The following is a 27,503-nucleotide window of genomic DNA, read 5'->3' as shown; positions in this document are numbered from 1 at the left end:
TTATGGGTGCTCCTTTAGCAGTACAATTATAAGCATCTTTACTCAGATTGTTCCTTTGGGCCCATTCAGAAGACACCTTAAACCATGGCTTTAACCATGGTGGTTAAGACAGAAAGCCAGGCTGTGTTCAGAAGACACCTTAAACCATGGCTTTAATCACAGTGGTTAAGACAGACCATGTTCTAAAGACACCTTAAACCATGGCTTTAACCATGGTGGTTAAGCCAGAAAGCCAGGCTGTGTTCAGAAGACACCTTAAACCATGGCTTTAACCATGGTGGTTAAGACAGAAAGCCAGGCCGTGTTCAGAAGTCACCTTAAACCATGGCTTTAACCATGGTGGTTAAGCCAGAAAGCCAGGCTGTGTTCAGAAGACACCTTAAACCATGGCTTTAACCATGGTGGTTAAGCCAGAAAGCCAGGCTGTGTTCAGAAGACACCTTAAACCGTGGCTATAACCACAGTGAATTACGCTTTTTGCAGTCAAGGGCGCCTTGCCCAGTGGTTCCCCAAACCTCATGCTGGTTCTAGGACTAGGGGCAAAATTCGTTCCACTCGCAATTTGATTGTAAACACAGCCTCACTTTGCACTTTTGAATCACTACGCAAACTGAAACTGTTACCCTTTGAAATTCACACTCCTCCAAATTTCGCAACTGAGCTCTCTAAATGCATAGATGGGTGGGGGTTAAAAATACATTAAACATTAGGAAAAATGGGGTGCAATTTTTTTTTATTGCAAAATTGCATAGAAAAACACATTTGGAAAAACTGAGGACAAAAATGTTTACGAATGTTCACGCAGACTTGAAACAAAGCAAAACAACTCTCAAAGTTTGTCTTGAACTGAGGAATTGGAGGGATTCACAAATTTCAAGACGGATTGGATGTAAGGATAGGAAAAACGGGAAACAGAGAGAAACCCAAACTGACAGATACAGTCATCTCTATCTGATACTGAACTCCTGCTAGGTTGGAAGCTGTCTTGGAATGGATTCTACTGTTCCAACTCAATTTTTGAAGCACCAGAAGAGAGTTCCTGATTCCCCCCTCGCCTTGGCCTTGTGTGTCTTCAAATCCGAAATTGCAAACTTGGGTCTTTTTCTCCCACCTCCCTTTCACGTCTGACTATAGATGGACCAGACACTGATGCGGTGATCTTTGGAGCCAGCTGCCATCAGCCGCTCGCTGGGCTGGGCGTGATCGGAAAAAGCGACGCAATGGACCGCCGCTGTGTGGTAGTCCAGTACGGCTAAGGGCTTGAGCTTCTTCCAGCCAAAGAGGCGGACGCGATGATCCCAGCCGGCTGTCGCCAAGAGCTTCTTGTCCTGGCGGAGGACCACCTCGGCGACCCCAGGGTTGGTGAGTTGGTAGGTTTGTTGAAGCTGGGGAAAGAAAAGCAATGGAAACCATAAGGTGGGGTGTGGGGAACAGGGAGGGGCTTACTGGTAAAATCTGGAGTGCAGGCACTCATCGTGATGGTCCACATGGGGGATACTTGGCTCAGCAATACTACAAACAAGAAGGATCTTGGAATTGTTGTAGATCACAAGCTGAATATGAGCCAACAGGGAGATATGGCTGCAAGAAAGGCAAATGCTATTCTGGGCTGCATTAATAGAAGTATAGCTTCCAAATCGCGTGAGGTACTGGTTCCTCTCTATTCGGCCCTGGTTAGGCCTCATCTAGAGTATTGTGTCCAGTTCTGGGCACTGCACTTCAAGAAGGACGCAGACAAGCTGGAGCGTGTTCAGAGGAGGGCAACCAGGATGATCAGGGGTCTGGAAACAAAGCCCTATGAGGAGAGACTGAAACAACTGGGCATGTTTAGCCTTGAGAAGAGGAGATTGAAGGGAGACATGATAGCACTCTTCAAGTACTTAAACGGTTGTCACACAGAGGAGGACCAGGATCTCTTCTCGATCATCCCAGAGTGAAGGACATGGAATAATGGGCTCAAGTTAAAGGAAGCCAGATTCCAGCTGGACATCAGGAAAAATGTCCTGACTGTTAGAGCAGTAGGACAATGGAACCAGTTACCTAGGGAGGTTGTGGGCTCTCCCACACTAGAGGCATTCAAGAAGCAGCTGGACAACCATCTGTCAGGGATGCTTTAGGGTGGATTCCTGCACTGAGCAGGGGGTTGGACTCGATGGCCTTGTAGGCCCCTTCCAACTCTGTTATTCTATGATTCTATGAAAATACTGGGACAATAAAAAGGTCTTCACCTGGAGTCTAAAAGAATATAGTGTAGGTGCCAGGCGAACCTCCTTAGGGAGCTCATTCCACAGCCGGGGTGCCACAGCAGAGAAGGCCCTCCTCCTGGTAGCCACCTGCCTCACTTCCTTTGGCAGGGGCTCGCGGAGAAGGACCCCTGAGGATGACCTTAGGGTCCAGGCAGGTACATATGGGAGGAGGCGTTCCTTCAGATAGCCTGGCCCCAAGCCGTTTAGGGTTTTAAATGTACCATGTAACATTTTCCGCCTCAGAATTGCATGAGGGAGGTGTTTTTAATCTGGGTTTGACGGTTCACTGTCTTGAGCACCGTCCCTAATGGAAAGGAGGGATACCCACGAAACCAGCTCAGCCGGGAAGAGCGTGCAACTCTCTTTGCACAGATGGGAAAGCCATTCTGATCAGTGGGCTGCAAGAGTCACGTCCGGGCTGACAGGCCGCAGTGTTACCCAAAAATGAAGGATACAATTGGACTTTGAGGGGATAAACTATTAAGTCTTAACATGTGCGGCAATTGCTTTTTTTTTTTTTTTTTTAAAAAGGTTTTGTTTCTAGTAGCTACTTGCCCTGAGCCTCAGGGTGGGGGAAGATGAAGCTTAACGAAGTCTAATAAAAAATAAATAAAAGTACAACTTCAGTCACAAGTGAAGATTGCTGAGGATCCTATATGGATACTCTATGAGATGATTTGTACGGGGGGCTTGAAAGAGACAGATATGGAGGTGGTAACCCTACATACTAAACATAAGAACATCAGAAGAGCCCTGCTGGGTCCATCTAGTCCATCTTAGATAAACCCTGGTGGGTTTCTTTTCTATTGTAGCCGTGGCTCCTTCTGTGAACTGAGTGGATGAGGCCAATAATTACTGTTTTGTTTGCTTTCCATAATAATATGCTATTGCTTATAAATGCTGAGTAAGGTTACTTTTCAGCGTTATACTGAAGAAGAACCCTCGAAACAGCATAGTAACCGGACTTCTGTTTATATAAAAAAGACGCTTCATATGACTAATTCACTTATGTAGATTGTATGTGGATATTACAGGCTTTGTGAAATAGTGTTGTTGTGCCTGTATTTTGTAGATTTGTAAAAAATTGTAAAAATTTCTGAAATATTCATTTATGAAAGCTATTTTGATATCCTTGTGGTTTGAGTGGTAGCACTCTCGTTATACCGGGTCCATCTAGTCCAGCATTCTGTTCACACAGTGACCGACCAGCTGTGAACCAGCCCCTGTTCCCCCACCAAATCAGGAGAGGTGGATGGCTACAACAGGGAGAGCCTTTTCAGTGGTGACACCTCTTTTGTAGAATGCTCCTCTACCCCCGAGAAGCTGACTTGTTGTGTATATTGCGGCCTCTTGGGCACCTGTTTATCCCCCCGGGCGTTTTAAGAACGGTATCTTTCATGCTTTTAAGTACTCTTTTCTGTGGCTGTTTTTAATTTGGTTTCCCAGTGTTGGAATGGGTTTCTTCTTTGCTGCTGGTTTCATCAAAGCCCTATGAGGAGAGACTGAAAGAACTGGGCATGTTTAGCCTGGAGAAGAGAAGATTGAGGGGAGCCATGAGAGCACTCTTCAAGGACTTCAAGGGTTGTCACACAGAGGAGGGCTGGGATCTCTTCTCCATCATCCCAGAGTGCAGGACACGGAATAATAGGGTAAAGTTAAAGGAAGTCTCTGGCTGGACATCAGGAAAAACCTCCTGACTGTTAGAGCAGTACCACAATGGAATCAGTTACCTAGGGAGGTTGTGGGCTCTCTCACCCTAGAGGCCTTCAAGAGGCAGCTGGACAGCCATCTGTCACGGATGCTTTAGGGTGGATTCCTGCACTGAACAGGGGGTTGGACTCGATGGCCTTGTAGGCCCCTTCCAACTCTGTTATTCTATGATTCTATGAAAATACTGGGACAATAAAAAGGTCTTCACCTGGAGTCTAAAAGAATATAGTGTAGGTGCCAGGCGAACCTCCTTCCACAGCTGGGGTGCCACAGCAGAGAAGGCCCTCCTCCTGGTAGCCACCTGCCTCACTTCCTTTGGCAGTCACCTGCCAAAGACACGATAGCACTCTTCAAGGACTTAAAGGGTTGTCACACAGAGGAGGGCCAGGACTTCTTCTCGATCATCCCAGAGTGCAGGACACAGAATGATAGGGTAAAGTTAAAGGAAGTCTCTGGCTGAACATCAGGAAAAACCTCCTGACTGTTAGAGCAGTACCACAATGGAACCAGTTACCTAGGGAGGTTGTGGGCTCTCTCACCCTAGAGGCCTTCAAGAGGCAGCAGGACAGCCATCTGTCACGGATGCTTTAAGGTGGATTCCTGCATTGAAAAAGGAGTTTGGACTCGATGACCTTAGAGGCCCCCTTCCAACTCTACTGTTCTATGATTCCATGATGTCGATTTGATTCTGCCCTGTTTTGTTTTAATGTTCGCACGGTGTATTTTTAACGTAGAAGTTTGATTATTGGGTGGTTTAAAAGTACTAAAATAAATCAATAATGGGTTCCTTTGGTCCCTGCCAGCGGCAGCCTCCCCCTCAGGACTGGCAGGGCCCGATAAAGATTCCGGCGTGCCTCTGGGGGATGAGAGCGGTGCGCTTCACCACCTCTTCACCGTCACAATGGACTAGCGCCACTGCAAACAGGCTACCCTGCCACTGTTGCGTCCTGTCTACAGAGAGCCGGCTGAGTGATCGTCACCGAATCTCTTTCGGAGTAAAAATAACGTGTCACTGAGTGGCTTTTCAAACACCGTCATTACCTCACGAAGGCGGAATGTTCAAGGGAAGCCCCATCTGGTTTGTGTTATTAATCCAATAGGAGGGACACGGAGGCCGAGGAGGAACTTTATGTGTGTGTTTAAGGCTTTCACTGGACGGACAACAAGCAAACCGGGGAAGAGGTGGGGCAGGGGGCCGGTTCTGGACCGACCCCTGGAAAAATAAAGGGCAGGGATTGCGCTGAGTAAGGATATGGGGTTCAGGCTCTTTGAGTTTTTATCTTCGTTGGTGCTCCTGGCTTGTCGTAAACGTGTTTTAATGACTGGTTATTGCTGTTACGCTTCTGATATTTTGTAAGCCGCGTTGTACTCGCCTGTTTTGGAGGGGGGAGCGGGGAAAAGCGGGATATACACCCCTGAAATCGGCTTGGGACCGCAATACCTGATGGAACGCCTCTCCCGACATGAACCTACCCCTACACTGCGCTCTACATCTAAGGTCCTACTCCGAGTGGCTACTCTGAGGGAAGCTCGGAGGATGGCAACAAGGGAGAGGGCCTTTTCAGTGGTGGCCCCTCAATTATGGTATGATCTCCCCGATGAGGATCACCTGGTGCCAACATTGTTATCTTTTCAGCACCAGGTCAAGACATTTCTCTTCTCCCAGGCATTTAACAGCATTTAACAACATATGCTGAGTTTGTTTGTTTTTTAATGGACCCCAGAACTGTTGTTGTTTAAAATAGATACTGTTTTATACTGTTGTTTTATATATTTTTGATGGTTTTAAATTTTGTATACTTTTTAAATATTTACCGTTTTTAACTTTTGTAAACCGCCCAGAGAGCTTTGGCTATGGGGTGGTATATAAATTTAATAAATAAATAAATAAAAAATAAAAATACAACTATTATAAATACATATAAATTTGTCCCACCCTCAATAATAGTGTATAACGAGTGTGAAATGCACCCAAAAGTTGCCATGTGCGCTCCCCAGCAAGAGAAGTTGAAGGGAGCCAGCCAGCCATGCCCTTCTACTGGTAGCCATTCCACCCTGCACGCCATTTTCTTTTCTAATCAACATTCCACGACTAATGAGCATGATCATACCGTATTTCTTCGATTGTAAGACGCCATCGATTGTAAGACGCACACTAATTTCAGTACCACCAACAGAAAAAAAACCCTAAGACACACCCACGATTCTAAGACGCAACCCATTTTTAGAGATGTTTATATGGGGAAAAAAGTGCGTCTTAGAATTGAAGAAATAGGGTATATCTGAACTTACCTCCACGGCAGAAGCTTTTTCGGCATGCGGAAAGTTAGCACTTCAGGGTAAAGGCTCAATGCTCCACATGCTAGCTTTCTACTTGCAAGGAGTTTCCCCATGGCGGAGCCTTTAAAAGCTTGGCCCTCCACCTGTATGTGCTTTTCCTAAAGAACTGAACACGCTGAAGAATGCACCTAACATTTGTTCCTGTCTATGCGGGAAGCCTGTGACCTACTGGAGGTTGTTGGACTACAATGCCCATCAACCCCTGCCAACATCTCCCGTGATGGGAGTCGAGAGTCCATCATCTGGAGGGACAAAGGCACCCCTGCGTGATTGTGCATCGGATTAGAATTTAAAATCGATTAAAAATGCAACGACTTCGCGCCGCGCTGAAGCGCCATGCAAGAGGGCGAAACTTACGAAGTTGAGAAAGTCTCCTTCCCATCACCTGTGCTTGCAGTCTTTGGCCTTACAGCAGGAGGCGGCCCGAGAGTTGTGCCCCTAATTAAGTACTACTTAACCTCTTGGCATTGGTAGGGTTTTTGTTCAAAGCACAGACCACACTACAGCCATTATCATTTGCTGTCATTAGCTGACCTTGGTTTCTCGGGAGATGTCTTAATGAAGCAGCTGTTTCAGGGGAGTGAACAGGGAGGACGCCCTGTTCTTCCGTATGAATCAACTCCCTTTTCCCATTATAGACTGGAAAGTCCAAAGAAGCCGAGCCTTCATTTTCAGCTCACTAAAGATTGAAATCACACTCGGCTCTTTTCTTAGATTATGGGGTGTCCGCCCCCCAAGAACAGACGGCTCTGTGTGGGAAGAGGATAAACTATGAGCCTTTCATCGCCGTCAGGGGAAGGTGAAGCTTTGTTCTTCTGAAAGTGAAATTAAAACTGCCATCGGCGTGAGTTTTCTTGAAGTATGCCTAATGAAGGCTAGGCTGGTATACCAAGGACCTGTTGGCTTATACATTTCTCAAAACACCTCCATAGACATATGGGAAGGGTTCCTGGTCCAATGCCCCCAGCACAACTATGACGTAATGTAACGTTGCAACGGCTGACGACATCTCTTTCTTAAACTGAGTCCAAGTTGACTGGTGGATGTTTTGTTAACGAGAGTCAATGGCAAGAGATGGCCTCCTGAGAGCTGAGGAACTCAAGTTTCTGGGACGTGATACCCGGAGACAGAGAGAGAGGAACCATAGGGAACCAGACACTTCTCTGGAATGAACTGGTTGGAGTTAGCTGGGATTTGGGGTACAGTCCCAGCGGCGAGGGGGGCGTACGTTGCTCCATGAAAGTTACTAGCTTGAAAAAAAACTTTTACTAGCCTGCTACAGCTGATAAGAAAGGGACAGAGTGCACCATCTGTCTCTCCGTCCCTCCTGCAGCGACCCTCTGCCTTTCTACCCAGGGTGTGGAGGTGAGGGCTGTTTGCTGCTAAATGGTCTAAGATCGGGGTACATCAGAACCAGTTACTCCCATATGAACCTGCTCATCAATGTAAGATCTTCATCAGAAACCGTTTGCTGAATCCCCTCCCGCTGAACCCATAGACCAGGCAGGTCCTTTTCTGTGGGGGCCCCCGCACCAGTATCTACTCCTTTGCTATCTCTTAGACACTTTAACGGAAACTGGTGTATAAATTGTCCATAATCTGCTTCTTATTTATATTTTATATTACTTTTTATATCAGTTGTTTTGCCTTATTTTGTTTTTTTAAAGAAGTTTCCATTGTGGTATTTTAGATTGCTTTTATGGGCCTGAGCTGCCTGGAGGGTTGCTGTAGTAGAAAGTTGGATTAAAATAAAAAGAAAATCTCTTTCTGTCTTGTAGAAATGAAGATACGCAAATACCAATTAAATGTAAAGAAGCTGACTCGGCTTATGATATATTTCTAATGTTGCCCTTTGAAATTAATAGTTACCCGCCCCACTTACTCAAGTCCCAAACTAATTTTTAAAAAATCTGTTAAGTGAAATACACCGATTAAGTGATTCGATGCCACCAGCACTATTTTCCTAGGACAAGGTTCTGGAAAACTAAAAATGTACACACCTTGGGGGAAATAAGCCTTGACGTCGAATGACCAGTAATGTAATAGAAAGATAACAATGGATAACAAGGTTTCAGTACTTAGAAATGTAAACTAGGTTGTGAGAACCCTTAGACCAGGGGTGGGGGACCTCGGCTATGGGGGCCAATTCCGGCCCTCGGAGATCCAGAGATGGACACGCCCCCTTCCCCTGGTCCTACTCCTTTCTCAGCTTTCCTGCAGTTTTCCCCCATTCTAAAAGGCTGAAATGCTTCCCCTGAGACTTAGTTACTGTCAATAAGAGCTTTAAGCTATTGCATGCTGGTTTTGGGAGGCCGTTTTGTCCCCGCCCTTTGGGCCACCCTGAGAACTTCCCCAAAATGGAGTTCATCCCGACGGCTGAAAAAGGTTCCCCATCCCTATGTTAGACCTTTGTAGGATCTACAGAAAACCTTGGGTCGGTCTACAAACAGAAAGAACCAAGGACAGAATTAAAGCAGTACGACAATGGAACCAGTTTCCTAGGGAGGTTGTGGGCTTTCCCATACTAGAGGCCTTCAAGATGCAACTGGACAGCCATCTGTCAGGGATGCTTTAAGGTGGATTCCTGCATTGAGCAGGGGGTTGGACTAGATGGCCTTACAGGACCCTTCCAACTCTACTATTCTATGAAAGGTTAGGAGACATCTCCCCCACCTGCTTCTCTTAGATCCGGGTATAGGCAACACAGTGCCTTCCAGTTGCTTTCGACTACAACTCCCGCCAGCCCCAGCCAGCGTGTTCAAGGGTCAGGGATCATAGACGTTGTAGTCCAAAACATCTGGAGGCCACCAAGTTGCCTGCTCCTGTCTCAGGTCGTAACCAGCCTGTGATTAATTAGCGAGGGAATCTGCAACCACCCCAATTCACAGCTAAATATTTTTTCAGTCTATCGAACTGCTAGTGCAAAACAGAAAAGAAAAAAATAATAACGGCACAGAGAGAGGGCAAACGCACTGACCTCGAGGTTCTGCTGCTCATTGTAGCTCCAGGCGCAAAGCGTCTTCTCAGACGAGCCCGAGGCCCCCTTGGCCTTCTCCGTGTCAAAGTCAAGGCCCATGATGGGCTCCTGATGACATGCGAGTCGACTCAGCGTTTTCCCCGTCGACACATTCCACAGAACCACTGAGCCATCCTCATAGCCCGCCAGAAGGAGCGGAGACGAACCAACGTCCGGCTGATAGGAAACACAGCACAGCACAGAAGATCAGGATGAGTTGGTGCGAACCCCGTTCATTAGCTGTATTTCTACACCGCCCCTTAGCCGTTCGCAAAACACAAAACTTAAATGCGTAAAACACAATAACAGAGCTAAACGTAATAGAAAAAAACCATACGTCTAAAGCAGAGTAAGGACCGAGATAAAAGATGGCAATAGCAGCGCAAAGACCTAAAAACGCAATTTTTAAAGCCTGGGAAAATAAAAAGGGTTTCAGCTGGTGCCGTAAAGCCGAGCCTCTCTGGGGAAAGCACTCCTGGTGTGCCACCACTGAAAAGGCCCTTTTTTTATTAATCTCTCACCTAGGCCACAGCTAGACCTAAAGTTTATCCTGGGATCATCCAGGGTTCGCCCCTGCTTGAGCACTGGATCCCCTGTGTGTCACCTAGATGAACAGGTTTGACCCCTGGACGATCCAGGGATAAACCTTAGGTCTAGCTATGGCCCCAAACTCATTCAGCAGGGGTATCTGGAAAAGGGCCTCTGAGGATGAGCTTGGGGTCCAGGCAGGTATATATGGAACAGGATGATCCTTCCATGTATACCTGCCTGGTTCAAACAGGCCAAGAGATACACAAAAATTCACAGAACCCCAAAACGTCCTGTTACAGGAAATGTACCTGTGACACCCTCATTGCGGGCATTCAAAATGGCTGATATACACAGCCTGATTTTTCACGGTGGGAAATAGAGTCTCGGAAACGTTATTCCTCTACTTCGTTAGACCCTTGCCGTGCTGATAATTTCAGAATCTTAATATGATTATTCACAGATTAATCTTGGGTTGGGCCTTTATAAAAACGGTCTCGTTGGAACTTGGCTGCGGCTGGAGCCAAATACCTGCTGTCCTCCTTTCAGAAAATGATGTCAAACATCTTTCCAACACTTCATCAGAAGAATTTTTTTTCTAATGGCACTCGTGTTCCATATGCAACCACCCCCTAAAGAAAATGATCTTCCCCTCGTTCACAGCAAATAATGGCCGTCCCCCCCACCCCGCCGCCGAGATAATAAAACGCTCAAGACAAGTGGATCATTTCTCCAAATACCACGGAAAATTCCTTGAAAAGCGTCTGACCTAGCTAGCGCCCAAAGAGTTAACCAGCCTTGAAGTCCCACTGTAACCAATTGAGAGATATTTTGATTAATGATGTCACAGGTCAAAGGGCATGGCACCCTGGGCAGTCACCCAATTTATTAAAGCCTCTGAAATAACTCCGAGAAAGGAACGTTACTGGATTACTTGTCACACTTAAGGAAAATATTCATCATTGCCTTGGCCCAGTTGACTAATGACCCTGTAAATCGGAAGACTCGCCATGTGAGTCAAGACTCAAAAGCCCTAATCAAAGCAAATTAAAAAACAAACGCCTGTTAACGCCAGTTATGGCTTTAAAAGGAGGAAACCCTGCAAAAAAGAACCTTAACTCAGTCCTACAGATCACATAGGGAGCTTATTTCAGTAGAGCAATGCTCTATCCCCCTTTTTCAAACCGATCTCTTGCTAAATCTTTATATATATATATAGAGAGAGAGAGAGAGAGAGAGACAGACAGACAGACGGAGAGAGAGAGACACAGAGAGAGAGAGGGAGAGAGAGAGAGACAGAGAGAGACGGAGAGAGAGAGAGAGGGAGAGAGAGAGATGTAGTGTTTTGAGAATTCGACTCCCACCCCCCTATCCCCCGGTATTACCTTTTCAGACTAATATATCACATTCATGTTATTATATGACACGTTCTAGGAATAGTTGTCCTAACTACAATGGGTGGTCCTCATGTTGGTGAGAATTTTCCTTGGGGAAAAAAAAGGAAGGGAAAGAAAATAGCCTTTCAGGAGTCCTTGCTGTATAAAGCCTTGCTCCTGCTCAAACGGCTCAGAGATTCGTATTCTCTCTCCTGGGTATAGCTTAGCCATGGGATAGTGCTCACAGAAGCAACCTTCTCCCAAGCTGTGTCCTCCAGATGTCTTGAACTACAACTCCCAGCATTCCTGACCATAGGTTATGCTTGCTGGGGGTAGGGGGTAGGATGGGAGTTGAAGTCCAGAAAACCTGGAAGGCACCAGCTTGGGGGAAGGTTCCTATAGGAACCGTTCAACAGATGAAGGATGAGATGGTGAGACCATGGAACTGGAACAGAAGCAGTGTGCTGGAGGAAGACGTTCCACAACATTTCACTGTGGAGCTCTGCGAAGAGCAGGGTTTGATCTGGGACCCAACGGACACAAGGAGCTGTCCTTCCTTCTTCCCCAAGGACTCTCGGGAGAAGTGGCAGCAGAGATTTTGCTCATGGAAGGGTTCCGTGTCCCATCCCCAACATCTCCACTTCAAAGGATATTGGATCGTAGACCTTGGGAGACTGTGGAGGCGGCCTTCTAGGCAGGCTAGATGGAGAAATAGTCTGCCCAGGTATGTGGCAGGTACGATGGATTACAGAGGGGACCCAAGGAGTCATTCAGCCCCATTGGTCTTCAGCTGCTGGGCCTCGAACCACAAGTGAGTCACACCCTTCGCATGCAGGTCAGCAGAACTTGCAGAAGCTTTGCTGAGCTTCCCCCATCCAGAAACTATTTCCACTTGATTCCAGGATTTCAGGAAGCACAAACTCCGGATCCAGCAGGCGCAACACAAGGAGCCGAAGTGCAGTGGCTGCCTTGGCTACTCCCTTTCTGAGTTTTTTTTTTAAATATCTTGTAGTCTGTCTTAGGAATGTTCCACCCTAACAGGCAGCCTGAATTTAAATAAACAAATCAGCTTCTCTCTGTCCAAGGCACCCACAGACGGCATGTGATTGAAGCAGGATGGAATATTTCCCCTCCTTTAATGGAGGATGTTTTATAAACCCGACGCCTACCAACTAGTCCTGTGCAAGGTACACGTTTCCATTGCCAACTGGGTGGGGTTGAGTTTGCCCACATTCCCTTAATTTTCCTACCAGGAAAGGTGCCCATGTTGCACAATGGTGATTTCTTTATATATTTTAAATATGAATACATGTAGGAACTGGAAATGCAATAAGCACTTTATATAAATTCCGGCAATGCATATTCCTGGGAAGCTAACAACAATTCTCCTTTGCTTCCTTCCTTGACAGTCTTCAAAAATAATAGCAAAAACAAGAAGTATCAGAGAATAGTAGAGCTGGAAGGGGCCTATAAGGCCATCGAGTCCAACCCCCTGCTCAATGCAGGAATCCACCTTAAAGCATCCCTGTAAGGCGGCTGTCCAGCTGCATCTTGAAGGCCTCTAGTGTGGGAGAGCCCACGACCTCTCTAGGGAATTGGTTCCTTTGTTGTACTGCTCAGGACATTTTTCTTGATGTCCAGCCGGAATCTGGCTTCCTGTAACTTGAGCCCATTATTCCATCTCCTGCCCTCTGGGATGATGAAGAAGAGATCCTGGCCCTCCTCTATGTGGCCACCTTTCAAGTCCTTGAAGAGTGCTATCATGTCTCCCCTCAATCTTCTCTTCTCCAGGCTAAACATGCCCAGTTCTTTCAGTCTGTCTTCATAGGGCTTTGTTCCCAGACCCCTGATCATCCTCATTGCCCTCCACTGAACCCCCTCCAGCTTGTCTGCGTCCTTCTTGAAGTGCGGTGCCCAGAACTGGATGCATTACTCAAGATGAGGCGTAACCCGGGCCGAATAGAGAGGAACCAGTACCTCACACGATTTGGAAGCTATTAATGCAGCCCAAGATAGCGGTTGCTATTTTTGCAGTTACATCACACTGAGGGGAGACATGATAGCACCTTTCAAGGGCTTGAAAGGTTGTCACACAGAGGAGGGCCAGGATCTCTTCTCCATCATCCCAGAAGAAGCCATCTATCCATCCATCCATCCATCCATCTAAAGAGAGTGGCAGTTTAATAAAAATACCAATTAACCACATATTTTCCTGAAACAAAGATGAGCAAAACCAATTGGAGAAAAACAAATCAACCTCCAAGTTGGGATATGTCATATCAAATGAATGAATGAATGAATGAATACATTCCAGAAATACATGTAATACGCCTCCTCCCATATGTACCTGCCCGGACCTTAAGATCATCTACAGGGGCCCTTCTCCGTGAGCCCCTGCCAAAGGAAGTGAGGCAGGTGGCTACTAGGAGGAGGGCTTTCTCCGCTGTGGCACCCCGGTTGTGGAATGAGCTCCCCAGAGAGGTCCGCCTGGCACCTACATTGTACTCCTTTCATTGCCAGCTGAAGACCTTTTTATTCACTCAGTATTTTAACACTTAATTTTAACTTAAATTTAAATTTTACTGTTCTAACTCTGTATTTTAACCTTATATCAATTTTGCTGCGTGGTTTAATCCTGGTTGTGCTTTTGATACTGGATTTTGTATTTGTGTTTTTAACCTGTTGGTTGTTTTATGATGGTTTTAATTTTTGTGAACCGCCCAGTGAGCTTCGGCTATTGGGCAGTATAAAAATGTCATAAATAAATAAATAAATAAATAAATACATGTAACAACTTTTATAGCCACAAAAGTGAAAGGCAAGAAGCTTAATGCATCTCTAAAATAAATAAACAGGAAAATATTCATATATAGCAGGCACCAAACGCATTTCGACCATAAATTGTCAGTGGCCTAGTAATTTCACATTCACAATATCTCACATGCCCAAACTGACAACACAACGAGGCTTACAGGTTTGTTCCAAAACAGGCTGACCGTTGTCATGTGAATCAAACCTCAACTGTTTTAATCCCAGGCGATTAGATGCCTGGGATTAAGAAGTGATCCATTATCGTTTACTGCTGATGGGACACTGCTGATGGGATGCTCATCCGTGCCCAACTTCAAAGGGAGCGTCCGCAAATGTCCTGTGCTACAGGGGTATTCGGTTTCTTTTTGTCCCGAGAGCCGTATTCCAATGGTGGGAGGAGCTAAAGCAAAAGGGGGCGGGGACAAAAAGGCCAACGCTACCAGCACATTGCGGCTTGAAGCTTTTATTGGCAGTAAGGAGGAAGGAAGGTGTTTCAACCTTTCACAATGGGGGTGCTGGTGGCGAACAGCCAGTGGTTAGAGTGTTGAACTGGGAGTCAGGAGATCCGGGTTCTAGTCCCCACTCGGCCATGGAAACCCACTGGGTGACTTTGGGCCAGTCACAGACTCTCAGCCCAACCTACCTCACAGGGTTGTTGTTGTGGGAATAAAATGGAGAGGAGGAAGATTATGTTCCTTGGAGGAAAAAAGGTGGGATATAAATGAAATAAATAAATAAATAAAAGACAGAAGCCATAAAATCATCAGAAGTTGGGGGGAAGGTGCTGGGGCTGGCGGAAGGGGAACCATAGAGAGCCTGATTCTGCCCCCAGGTGGGCCGGATTCCCCCCCCCCCCACAGTCCGGAGGTACTACAACCCTACGGCATCATCTGCTAAAAAGTGGAAAGCTGTGGCGGTTATGCGAAGGATGTTCCTGTTTCCCTTCAGCCCTTAATGGCATAATGACTTGATTGCTTTTGACAGTCCATCCATCCATCCTTCCATCCATCCATCCATCCATCAAAAAAAAAAGTCTTGGAGTGAAGAATGATTCATGTGCTCCAAATATTAAATGAATCACAGCGGGCGTGGGGGGGGGGAAGCATTTCGTAATTAGCCGGCTCCCGTTGGCTTACCTGCCACATTTTCAGGCACATGGGCAAGCCCAACTTGGCAAAGGCCTCTGGCTTCAAGGTACAGACTGACACCTTGGATGGCAGCTCCAAAACCCGAACCTGACAGTAGGAAAACAAGTTTGATTGGCCGGGGGCCAGGTACGAAGCACGGATCTTCTCGGGTGATTTGCAAAAAGGACGCTGCAAGCTCTTCCATCGTTTGGGGAGGGGAGGGGGAGAAAAGGCGGCCACATCTAAGAGCAAGCAAGGCGGGTATTTTCTTTAAATACCAAGGTCACGATCCAACGGGGAGTGGTTTGATGCAAAAGAAGGTCTTCGCTTGGCGTCTAACGTGTATACAGTGCGGATGCCAAGTGGGTTGTCCTGGGAAGGGCATTGCGCGGACGGAGGGGCCGCTACAAAGAAGGCTCTTCCCCTGGTAGCCATCCGTCGCTCCATCGTGGGCAGCGGAACCCAGAGGAGAGCCTTTGAAGATGATCTTAACAATTGGGGAGGAACATCAGGGAGCCGTGTGGCCAGTATGTGGCCCACAGGGCAAATAGCAGCTTTAGGTGGGCCATTTAAACTGTGAGAAAGGCATGGAGGGGAGGTTTCACTCTCCCCGCAATGCTCTGGGCCGTATCGCACTCCCCCTCCCACATCTCAAGGCTTCATAGGCTTTAAAAAAAGAGAGGCCAAGAAATCCCACGACCAGATTGCCTGTCTAGCTTGTGCTAAAAGTTGCAAGGAGGTGGAAACGTTTCGACAGCGATGACAATCTTCCTGCTTCTTAACCTCTATACTATTCAGCATTTCATGCATTTTGACAAAATCAGAAGACGTTTCGTGTGGATCTGGGGTTCATTTGGTTTTGGGGTCCCCCTTTTCCCCCCACTTTTTCTTTTTGCTTACTAGGAGGAAAAGTTTCTCTTTGCCCGAAGCAAATCGTGTTCCTGGGTGGCTAAAGGTGGCCACGAGGAATCACGCCCTTCTCCGTTTGCACATTTTGAATGCTTTTTAACATGTTTCTGGCAATCGGGAGACGCGCATGTAACTCATAATTGGTGATTTAAATGCAATCAAGAACAAATAAAATGCCTTTAAAAAAAAGATCTTATTATTCACAGACTGAATCTGCTTCAAGACAAAAATTACTCTTTTTTGGGGACCAGCCAAGCATAAACATGTATTCCGTCTTCATTTTAATCATACGCCTCAAAAGCCCTTTGGCTCACAAAGGTTACCTGTTTGAGGCTGACAAATAAATAAATGAGAGCTTACGTGGATTTTATGGAATTTCTGGCGTGTGCATTTTTTTGGGGGGGGGGAGTCGGGCAAGACGGCAGGCTCACGGCTGTGAACAGCAAAGGCCAGAGAGGCTCACCTACCTCTTCAAGGCCTTTCCCTGCTGTGGCCAGCAGCCAACGTCCCTCTGTCACCTCCAGGAGCGAGTATTTGCAGAACCCGACGTTTCCGGTGAAAACAGAGTCCGTGACGGCGCCCCTTCCTTCGGCTAAGTCCCACAGGCAGACATTTTGGTCTCGGCCCTGGCTTTTGAAATTAAAAACACAACGGGCCCGTTCGGACAACATGTTAAAACCATGGATAGTCTGCTAACCCCTTTGGAGCAAAGGGTTAGCGAGCGTGTTTAAACCGTGGTTATGCAGCCACCATGGTTAGGAATGGTTCACGCAGCACGCTAAGCCATGTTTAGCTCAAAATTCTTAACCATGGTGGCTTAGCGTGTTGTCTGAACAGGGTCAATCTGTCAGACAGCAGAACCTACCTATCTAAACATTAATTTGTTCTCTCTCTCTCTCTTTCTCTGTCTCTCGATTATTCAGTTTCACTGCCATGTCACACCCTACGCTTATGTAAACAACACTCCAGTTTATCCAGACTTCTGATTATCCAAACTGAACAGGCTCTTGCGATAATGGAAGCCGGTCTCGCTTCCCTTCTTTTGCGTGTCAGAAGGGGATCTGGAATTAAGTCATTCTTGAAAAACCCATCAGATGGAGAAAAGTTGTCAAAAGGCTCACCGAGATAGTGCCTCGAACGTTAAAGTGCTTCACATGGGTTGTATAAATGTTAATTGCTAATTTGGAGGGGGGAGTTCGATTCCTACCTCCTGTCCCCGAACGTGAACGTAGGAAGCTGCGTTACCTTGAATCGAGGCCACTGGTGCAACTAGGTCCATTAACTATGCCACTCCATTTTGCAGCCCCATTTTACTGCTCTTTTATTGTGGTTGGGGGCGCTGTGTTTTTACCCTGTGTTTTAATATTGTGAACCGCTGAGAGATTATATTCAGCAGTATATAAATGTCACAAATAAATAAATAGTAAACAATACGTTCGGCTCCAACAGACGGGGCATAAGAACATAATCAGAGCCCTGCTGGATCAGATTGAAGGTCCATCTAGTCCAGCACTCTGTCCATATGGTGGCCAACCAGCCATCGGCCAGGGACCAACAAAGCAGGACATGGTGCAACAACACCCTCCCTCCCATGTTCCCCAGCAACTGGGGCACACAGGCTTACTGCCTCGGATACTGGAGGTAGCACACAACCATCAGGGCTAGTAGCCCTTGAAAGCCTTCTCCTCCAGGAATTTATCCAACCCCCTTTTGAGGCCATCCAAATTGGTGGCCATGACTACATCTTGAGGCAGTGAGTTCCATATTTTAACTATGCGCTGTGTAAAGAAGCACTTCCTTTTATTTGTCCTGAATCTCCCACCAATCAACTTAGCCAGAGAAAGGCCTTCCTACCCACCCCATCACCTGCTATTGGATCTCTCTACTTGGAGATGCCAGAGATGGAACCGGTGGCCTTCTGCATGTAAAGCAGACACCCTACCACTGAGCTATGGCCCCTCCCCAGAGAAAGGCAGTGAGCCCAAGACCCCAGACCTCTTGTTCTGCAGGAGGAACAACCTAACCCCTTCCTTTGGGACCCATGGGTACATTTGGGAATTGGAGGAACTGCTGTGGACACCACCCCAAAATGGTTATCCATGGATGACGTGGCTAGTCATATAATGATTGCTGTGGCAGCCTGGCTAATCAAAAGGAAGCTAAAGAGGTGAAGTTGGGCAGAGAAAAAGGGCCTCTTGTTAGCGTTAGCATTAGCATCTGGTTGGCCACTGCCGGAACAGAACGCTGAACCAGACAGCCCTCTTCTTACGTTATTAAGGCAAACCTGCGTAATGATCATTTGCAGGACTGCTCTGCAAAAGAAGAGAACGTGCCGCTGTGGTGGAAACCACAGATCGTATCTGTCTGGAAATGGTTCACTTCCGATTCGTAGATGAACAATAAAACTCTCAAGTAGCTTCCGCTATTTGGGGGAGGATCAGGAGCCGTACCCATCCCTTCCTCAGGGGCAGAAGAACAGCTGGGGGGATGCCGTGTGAAACCAGGGCGAAATGCCGTATGAAACCAGATGGCTTAAGGAATTCGGTCTCGACGAATTCCACCACGAACTGCCCTGATCTGCAACCCTTGAACTCACTTGCAGATCGGAACTTAGTTTCACGCTCCCAGAGTTTTCCAACTCAGATCTCGGCTTAAAAATAATAATTAAAAAAATCAAAATAATTTAAAATGCGCATTTTAAAGGTTAAAAATGTGTGTTTCAATGTGAATTTGCGTGCAGGGTTTTGTTTTTACCTTGCAGATTAATGGCTTAGGTGCAAACAAAGTGACGGAGACCCAAAGTCAACCAATTGGTCTCTCCATCATAAGAGGCAGAGGAAAGTGCTTGTGGGAATTCAGGATGGACTTTTCCCAGCCCAGGCCAAAGACTGCCATTGCCAGGCAAAGGTCTGGATGGAAGCTAGAAGCCCTGAAAATGCACCCCACCCTCCCCCCAAAATAATTACACACCCGGGAGCGGAGACAACACAGTAACAACAAAACATTGACATTGTATGGACCGAAAGTAATTGGAAAAGCAAACAAACGCTGATAATCATCTGGAACACAATTAACATGACAGAAGACGGAGATGAGATACTGACATTATAAACAGGAAAACACATGCCGCACGGTAGTAGAAAGATCAAACTCTGCAAGCCAACACAGGTGTGCAGACGGACTCAATAGCCCATCAATGTAGACTAAGGCCCTTTCTACACCTAAGGATTATCCCAAGCAAATGATCGTTCCCTGCTTGTTCCCGGGATCCCCTGTGTGTCATTTGGATGCACAGAAATGATCCCGGGGGAAAAGGCAGGTGTAGAAACGGCCTAAGTCTTGCTTCATATTCCAAAAAGAAAAGAAAAGGGCTTCTTGAATAAACACCAAGTTAGGCACAGAGGCAGACTGATCACCCAATGAAGAAGAACATATGAAGAGTCCTACTAGATCACATCAAGGGTCCATCTAGTACAGCGTTCTGTTCCCAAAGTGGCCAACCATTCTTCTTTCACATACACACTTTCTGTCTTTCTCTCTCTCTGATATTTGTTTTGCAAATATGAAGAGACAACTGCATGACAGTACGTTTGGCAATACTATACGGAGATAACTGTAGCCCTGAACTCTTTCTGGGTAGAGACTTACTTCACAGCACAGCACAATGCGAGGTGAAAGCCGTGTAATTACGTTAACAACTCAAATTTAATTCAAGTCTTCTGGGGTGTGAAATGTGGTTATGCAGACGACAACAAAATATAAATGCTAATAAGGTCTGCTACAGAAGATGTCTTTCCTTGATAAACATGTCAAAACATCTCCAAGTCATACCGACGCTTTGGCAATTTGCTCCAGCAGAAGGCGGAGCACTGAGTCTGTTGTTTTGGCTTGGGACACCGGGAAGACAAAGAGATTTATTGCAGCAGCAGGTTTTTCAGTCTAGAGCCTGCCTGGTCTGCTTCACTGAGGTGTTATCCTCAGTGTGTGGGGCTGTATGCATTGGAGGGGGCTGTGTGACTGTGCGTGTGTGGGTTATATTACACACACACACACACACACGGTGTGGAGAATGTGGATAGGGAGAGATTTTTCTCCCTCTCTCAGAATACTAGAACCCAATGGGGTCAATCCCATGAAGCCGATTGGTGGGAGATTCAGGACACATAAAAGGAAGGACTTCTTCACGCAGCCCAGAGTCAAACTCTGGAATTCACTACCAAAAGATGTGGTGATGGCCACCAATTTGGATGGCAATACCCTATTTCTTCGATTCTAAGACGCACTTTTCCCCCCATATAAACATCTCTAAAAATGGGGTGCGTCTTAGAATCGTGGGTGTGTCTTAGGTTTTGTTTTTTTCTGTTGGTGGTACTGAAATTAGTGTGCGTCTTACAATCGATGGCGTCTTACAATCGAAGAAATACGGTAATAATAATAATAATAATAATAATAATAATAATAATAATAGTTATTATTATTTCTTACCCGCCTCTCCATTTTGGTCGAGGTGGGGAACAGCAGTAAATATAAAATACATAAAACTGAATTAAGAACATAATATACATTGTTAAAACATCCTAAAAACATCCTAAAATCCCCCTGGATAGGCCTGCCGGAAGAGATCAGTCTTCATGGCTTTCTTAAATTCAGAAAGACTTTTAAGTTGACATGTCTCCTCCGGCAGGCCATTCCACAGCCTGGGAGCAGCAGAAGAGAAGGTCTTCTGGGTAATACCCATCAGCCTAACTTTGACTGACAGAAATAGATTCTTCCCAGAGGACCTGAGTGTGCGGGGCGGATTGTATGGGAGAAGGCGATCCCGCAGTTAGCCTGGACCCAAACCATGTAGGACTTTAAAGGTGATAACCAACTTCACTCGGAAACTAATTGGCAGCCAGTGAAGAGATTTTAAAACTGGTGTAAAAATGGGCTGAGACAAATTCTTGGAGAAGGCTATCAATGGCTACTAGTCCTGATGGTTGTATGCTACCTCCATTATTACAAGCAATGTCCCTATGTACACCAGTTGCTGGGGAACATGGGTAGGACGGTGCTCCCAAGGGCTTCTAATTATGTCCCCAAAGGAATTTGGCCCTTGGGCGTAACGAGATTCCTGCTTTGTGCCAATAGCAGCCCTGTTTTCAGTTTGTGTCCTAGATGTATATGGATTTCCAGAACCTCAATGTGAAGTCTCTTACAGAGATGTTATTAATCCCAGAAAATGATCGTTTTGCACATGTCACTCACCTAAGAAGTGCCTTTCTTCTATTGGGGAAAGTTTTCACCCAGTACACGGATTTCCCACCATGCCCATCCAGCGTTCGATCCACTCTCCGTGTCTTCATATTCCAGATATGGATCAGCCCGTTAGAAGATCTAAACGAAAAGGACCGTGGCGAGGGAAACAAATGGCCATTTCTTCAGCCACAGGGTTGAAGCGTGACAAATTCTGCTGTGCTCCCTAAAGGGGCCAGACCCTGAAGTTGGCTGCAGATTTCATGCCATCCCCAAACCTATTGATCAGTACTGGCTTGGCGATTTGCTCCTCAGAGAGAAGCTCTTTACCTTTTTGGAAAAGGCGGTGTTAAAATGGCGAGATGTTCTATGCCAAGGAAACTCAAAAAGCTGCAATTCCACAAAAAGAGTCCTGAAAATGAATATCTGAATACATTTAATTTGTGTTGTTCTGGCTCTCAAGCAACCTGGGAGGGCATCTCTTTTTTCACAAATATATTTATATCTCATCTTTTGATCTCCAAACCCACAAACCAACTGACAGCCTCAAATTATAAGCAGGTCTCAGGAGAACAACCAATTGTAAAAAAAAAAAAAAAAATGGCAGAAAAATCCAGCAGAAGCCCTATTAGGCTGGCAATAGGAGCTAACGGCATCAAGGAACGTCTTGCGACTGAGAGACAAATTATTCCCCATCCTCGGACCTTCCAGTGTGCAGCGGAGGATTCTGATGAGGCTACTTCCTCGGATGGAGGACAGTCAGTGCTTTATTCAGGGCATTCCTGGCCAGAGGACATAGCTCTGCTGTCATCCTCTGGCTCAGAGGAGGAATCTCTGGCAGAACTGCCCTCCCCTCAGCTTCGCAAATGTTTCAGGCTACAAAATCAAGTGAGGGCTCTTTAACAACCCAGGTCAGCTCCTCCAGATGTGGACCCGACCATACTACATAAGGCTTCAGGTGGCTTTAGCTCCCTGCTGAGACAACATGCTCCTGTTGTAGTAGTAATAGAGTTCCAGCCAGCAGAACCCACTTGGAGCTATCCATGGTCCTGTTTTCTTCTTGCCTTGCTCTAACTGCCATTGGATGCTACCAGCTTCCCCTGCGAGTCTCAGGGGACCACAGAAGAGGACTCTTACAAGCCAGCAAAGATGGAGTGAAATGGACCTCCCTAGGGAGTGAGTTCCATAATCTTGGGGCCACTGTGGAGAAGACCCTGTCCATTTGACTACTCAGGGGGCCATGGAGCTGGGTCTCTGAGGAAGATCTTACTCTTTGGCTAGGTTTACCTGAAAGAAAGGGGTCCTTGAGATAAACTTCCTGACATTTATTTATTTATTTATTTATTAATTTATTACATTTGAGCAGTATGTCAATGGAACCCATGACCTAGGGAGGTGGTGAGCTTTCCCATCCAAGAGGCATTCAAGAGGCAGCTGGATAACCATCTGTCAGGGATGCTTTAGGGTGGATTCCTAAATTGAGCAGGCGGTTGGACTCGATGGCCTTATAGGCCCCTTCCAACTCTACTATTATATGATTCTATATCCTGGACCCAGACCAAAAAGTGTGCAGCAAGAGTTAAAATAATAAAGGAAATAAACTTTGGAGATGAGTGGGCAAGTATGAGCAGCGAAACAGTAGCCAAATAAAAGGAGCCCACATCTCTACTCACAATTTCCGAAACTTATTCAGACACACAAGCTTGTGTCTGCAACCCTAAAGCTATATTAGATATTTTATATTTCCAGATGTTTGTTTTTGTATCAGCGTGGCATAGTGATTAGAGTGTTGGATTTGGACTCTGGAGCTCAGTGGGTGACTTTGGGCCGGTCACGGGCTCCCAGCCTAACCTACCTCACAGGGTTGTGGTGAGGATACCACGGAGAGGGGGACCATGAAACCCACCTTCAGCCGTGGGTCCCTTGCAAGAGGAAGAAAGGTAGGATATCAATGTAATTTCTCTGAGCGCTGGTCATCATAGAGCCAAAATGGCACCATCCATGCAACACCGATGTGGAAGCAGCATTATCAGGGAAAACGGAAGGTCTTCAGAAGTACAAAAAAAAATCTGTAGGGATGAAGAACCTAAAGAGGAACACCCCTCCACCAAAAACATGCATGCTCCATGGTGCGGAGAGGGGAAACTGAAATAAGGAGTAACTGGAACCCTGACCAAGAGCACTTTACACTACAACATTTTGTTGCAGGTCCCATGTTTTGTATTATTCTGAATTTAATTTAAAAGATTGTTAAAGGGGGTTATTATTATTAATAATAATTAAGAATAATTTCACACGTCTAAGTGGAAGGTAAGGTTCTCAGTAGAGTATGGATTGTTTCTAATAATAGGGCAGACTCAGTGAAATGAATGGGGCTTAAGTTAGACTAATATTGGGTACAAACCCGTTCCTAAAACCCTAGATCAATTCCCACACCTGTATGGACAGCCGGTAGGTGTGTGTAATGCCTCCTGTCCTTCCCAAACTCACCCAGAGAAAAGAACGGGAAATCCCAGTTCCGGGTCCGTACAATGAAAGCACAGAGTGTTGACTGCGTCATTTGCTCCCCGTAGAACGTACAGTGGATCCGGAGGTGGGAGAGCCATCATGGAAAGGATGTATCTGAAACTCCTATAAGAAAAAAAATACAGTCAGAGGGGAGCACAAAGACAACCCCTCCTAGATCCAAACCGAGAAATAAGTAGCTACTGACATACACGGTCTTAGATAAGCTCCAAACGGTCATGAGAATTATCCCTAAACAGTTAGCAAGATTGATAGGTGTGGGCTATTACCTTCTCCTCTTAGCAACGTTTTGGGTAATTGGCAGAGTACAAAATTGAACGAACCGCAGCGCAAGATCTATTTATTTTTTCACCCTTTGTTACATTAATAAAATCATACAATCTGTAATTCAAAAACAGTATTTTGGATGCTCTTTGATCCATACGGGCCTCCAAAGCTGCTCACAACAATACCATCAAATAAAAACAGATTATTATTATTTTTAAAAATCAACAAAAGCTACAGCAGAAAACAAGGTTCAATAGATCCCAGACACTCTCTGAAATGGACAGATTCATCTAGCCCCATGAGTGCCTCAATGATTCCTCTGGGATTTGTTTGAAATAATTACGCTTAGGATCACAACTTATTGTCATGGGAAGTTAAGATGATTTTCATCCCAAATCCTTGTTTAGAAGTATTATTCCCCCAATTTTGTCTCTCTTCCATGGCCACAGTGAGTTCCTGGGATTTATAATGGATAGAATCTCCAAAGCCCAACATGATACTCATTGTGGAACAAATTTTACAAGCTACCCTGCTGTTCGCACGCAACAAGTTAAGATGTCAAATCCAGCAATCTTTAATGTAATCCACTGTGGTTATCAGCTGATGTTCATTTCTGTGATGCTATTTTTTTATTAACCATTTAATCAGACCCCCCCCCCCATACGTTTTTCAATACAATATGAACACTGAACACTTTTCCTGCTCTGTCTCCCCTTTCGGTTTTCTCCTCTCCTCTTCATAGCGCCCTGTATTTAAACAGCAAAGGTTTCGTGTATTTAAGTAAATCCATTAAACAGAAACCAAATCAATAAATAGTAAAACTAAAGCTAAATGAACAAAGTTAAAGGATTTAGTGTCATGTATGACAGCTCTTTCCCAACCTGCACTGGTTTGGAAGTGGACCACATTGCTTAGCTTGTGGTTCAGGGAAATTACACCACATTAATTGGAATTTATTTTCTTTTAGAAATTTGTTTTAATATACCTTTTCCCGGGCAGCTGAAACATGCTCTGATTTTTTAAAAAAACCTTTTAATTCCATAACCTTGCGAACATCTTCAGAAGAATAGGATGCATCCATCCTGTTTTCATACTCTGATTTGATTTGAACATAAAGTAAGAACATAATAAGAACATGCCCTGGTAACCTTTCGTTTGGATTACTGCAATGCGTTATACGCGGGGCTGCCTTTGAAAACGGCATGGAAACTTCCGCTGGTACAAAACAGGGCAGCCTGTTTACTAACAGGGACTGGCCAGCGAGACCACATCACGCCAGTTCTTTTACAATTTCATCGGCTGCCAGTCCAGATCCGGGCCCGATTCAAAGTGTGGGTACTAATATTCAAAGCCCTAAACGGCTTGGGGCCAAGTTATTTGAAGGAACGCCTCCTCCCATATGTACTTGCCTGGACCTTAAGATCATCCACAGGGTTCCTTCTCCGTGATCCCCTGCCAAACGAAGTGAGGCAGGTGGCTACTAGGAGGAGGGCTTTCTCTGCTGTGGCACCTCGGCTGTGGAACGAGCTCCCCAGAAAGGTTCACCTGGTGCCTACACTGTACTCTTTCCATCGCCAGCTGAAGACCTTTCTATTTTCTTAGTATTTTAACACCTAATTTAACTTAAATTTAAACTTTGCTGTTTTAATTCTGTATTTTAACCTATATCAATTTCTGCTGTGTGGTTGTGCTTTTTATATTGTATTTTGTATTTGTGTTTTTAGATTGATGGTTGTTTTACTATGCTCTTCATGGTTTTAATTTCTGTGAACCACCCAGAGAGCTTTGGCTATTGGGTGGTATAAAAATGTAATAAATAAGTAACTATAAGAAGAGCCCTACTGGATCAGACCAAGGGTCCATCTAATCCAGCACTCAGTTCACACAGTGGCCAACCCACAAGCAGGACACGGTGCAACAGCACCCTCCCACCCATGTTCCCCAATAACACCTGTATAAAGGCTTACTGCCTCTGATACTGGAGGATGCACTTAGCCATCAGGAGTATTAGCCATTGATAGCCTTCTCCTCCAGGAATTTATCCAATTCTGTATCGCTGGGTTTATTGGCTTCCAGTGTCGTAGAATAGTTTGCTTAGCCATAAGTATGGCTTTACTAAGCCACGTAAGGCTGTCCGTCTGCCAAGTGCCATTTGCCTGGAATGTACCCCACTAAGGCATGGGCATCATTTACACCTAGCGAGATCCCCGGGAAGGTTTTACACTTGTCAAATCCTGATTGATTGCACCCTTTTACACAGCTGCTCCCCCGGGTGAGATTTCAACCCCTCGGTGTCCGTCGCGGGGCTTCACCCTTTCCGACGGGGCTGTCCCCAAAAACGCGCTGCGGTTTCAAAAGCCCCTTTCGACTCCGCAACCTTGCGGATGTCTTCAGAAAGAGAAATAAAAGCGTAATGGCACACATTCCTCCTGTTTTTGTACCACGAAAGGCGAGTGCTGCGAAAACAGCACAGGGATGGGTGGGGGGCAGGTAGTTCTTTATGCAAAGGAAGATTTCTGAAGAAATAGGATAGGAATGGAGCCGAATGGTTGGAGAGGCATCCCAGAGGCTATCTGGAATTACGAGGCAGAATTTAACAGGGGTCTCTCCCCCACCTCCCCCACCTTCTTCTTCTCTTCCTAATTACTGACACACCGGAATTTTACTGGCAGAAGCTGCGTCTGTGTGAATCCGGAGAGGGTTATTTCGCTGGCATGAAACCGATGTTCCAAATGCATGTTTTTACAAGGGCACCGTCACCGCGGATTTGTAGACGTTCAGCACACTGGGGCGGAGGGGAGACAGAATAGCTACACTCATGCCCCAACTCCGTCGGTACGTAAAGTCGAAAGCACGTTTTCGTGCCACGGAGCTCTTGCTAATGCAAATAAAACTATGGCGGGTTGTGAAACACTATAGGTCTGTGTGTCTATGTCTGTGTGTGTGTTTGGGGGGGGCGGTTCTTTTTTTTTTTTTTTAATTATTAAATTTTTATTCATTTTCAACACTATATAAACATAGATAAACATTACCAAAATATAACTGAAACAAAACACAATAAGAAAAAAAAAAACATCAAATATCTGCTGCATACATATTGAATAATTGTTGAGTACAAATATCAAAAACTATTACATATACCTGATCATACTACAACATCTTCGTTCTTAACATAAAAGTGCACCCCCCACCTCGGGATCATTCTTGAGTCCAAAATCTAATCGTTTCTTCTGCTGGTGGTTTCCCACTTCCCTTAGTAAACACAAACACTAGGAACTGTTTCCAAATTCCTTCAAACTCATTTATTTTAGTTACGCCTTTTCTCCACTTAATATTACATGTCAGTTTATCATTAATGGCTATGTCCCATACTTCTTTGTACCATTCCTCAATAGAATATTCCCCTTGGACC

At 45.6% G+C, this 27,503-nt stretch overlaps 1 protein-coding gene across 2 annotated transcripts in view; it reads right to left on the bottom strand.

The window, feature by feature from the left end:
• Positions 1-716: 716 nt before the first annotated feature.
• GNB1L (G protein subunit beta 1 like) overlaps positions 717-27,503 on the bottom strand; it is a 57,014-nt gene continuing 30,227 nt past the window's right edge. For both annotated transcript variants that reach the window (XM_063143769.1, XM_063143770.1), the window contains 6 exons: positions 23,789-23,929; positions 21,311-21,439; positions 16,531-16,693; positions 15,164-15,262; positions 9,274-9,489; positions 717-1,385 (listed from right to left, as the gene is read on the bottom strand). In XM_063143769.1, coding sequence (XP_062999839.1) covers positions 1,119-1,385; positions 9,274-9,489; positions 15,164-15,262; positions 16,531-16,693; positions 21,311-21,439; positions 23,789-23,929 — 1,015 coding nt within the window. In that variant the 3' untranslated portion in view covers positions 717-1,118. The remainder of the gene's footprint in view (positions 1,386-9,273; positions 9,490-15,163; positions 15,263-16,530; positions 16,694-21,310; positions 21,440-23,788; positions 23,930-27,503) is intronic.

This window comes from Elgaria multicarinata, chromosome 18 (genome assembly GCF_023053635.1).
Source record: "Elgaria multicarinata webbii isolate HBS135686 ecotype San Diego chromosome 18, rElgMul1.1.pri, whole genome shotgun sequence".
NCBI classification, from domain to species: domain Eukaryota; kingdom Metazoa; phylum Chordata; class Lepidosauria; order Squamata; family Anguidae; genus Elgaria; species Elgaria multicarinata.
Note: the sequence above shows the minus strand (reverse complement) of the source record. Positions and strands in the feature narration are given on the sequence as shown.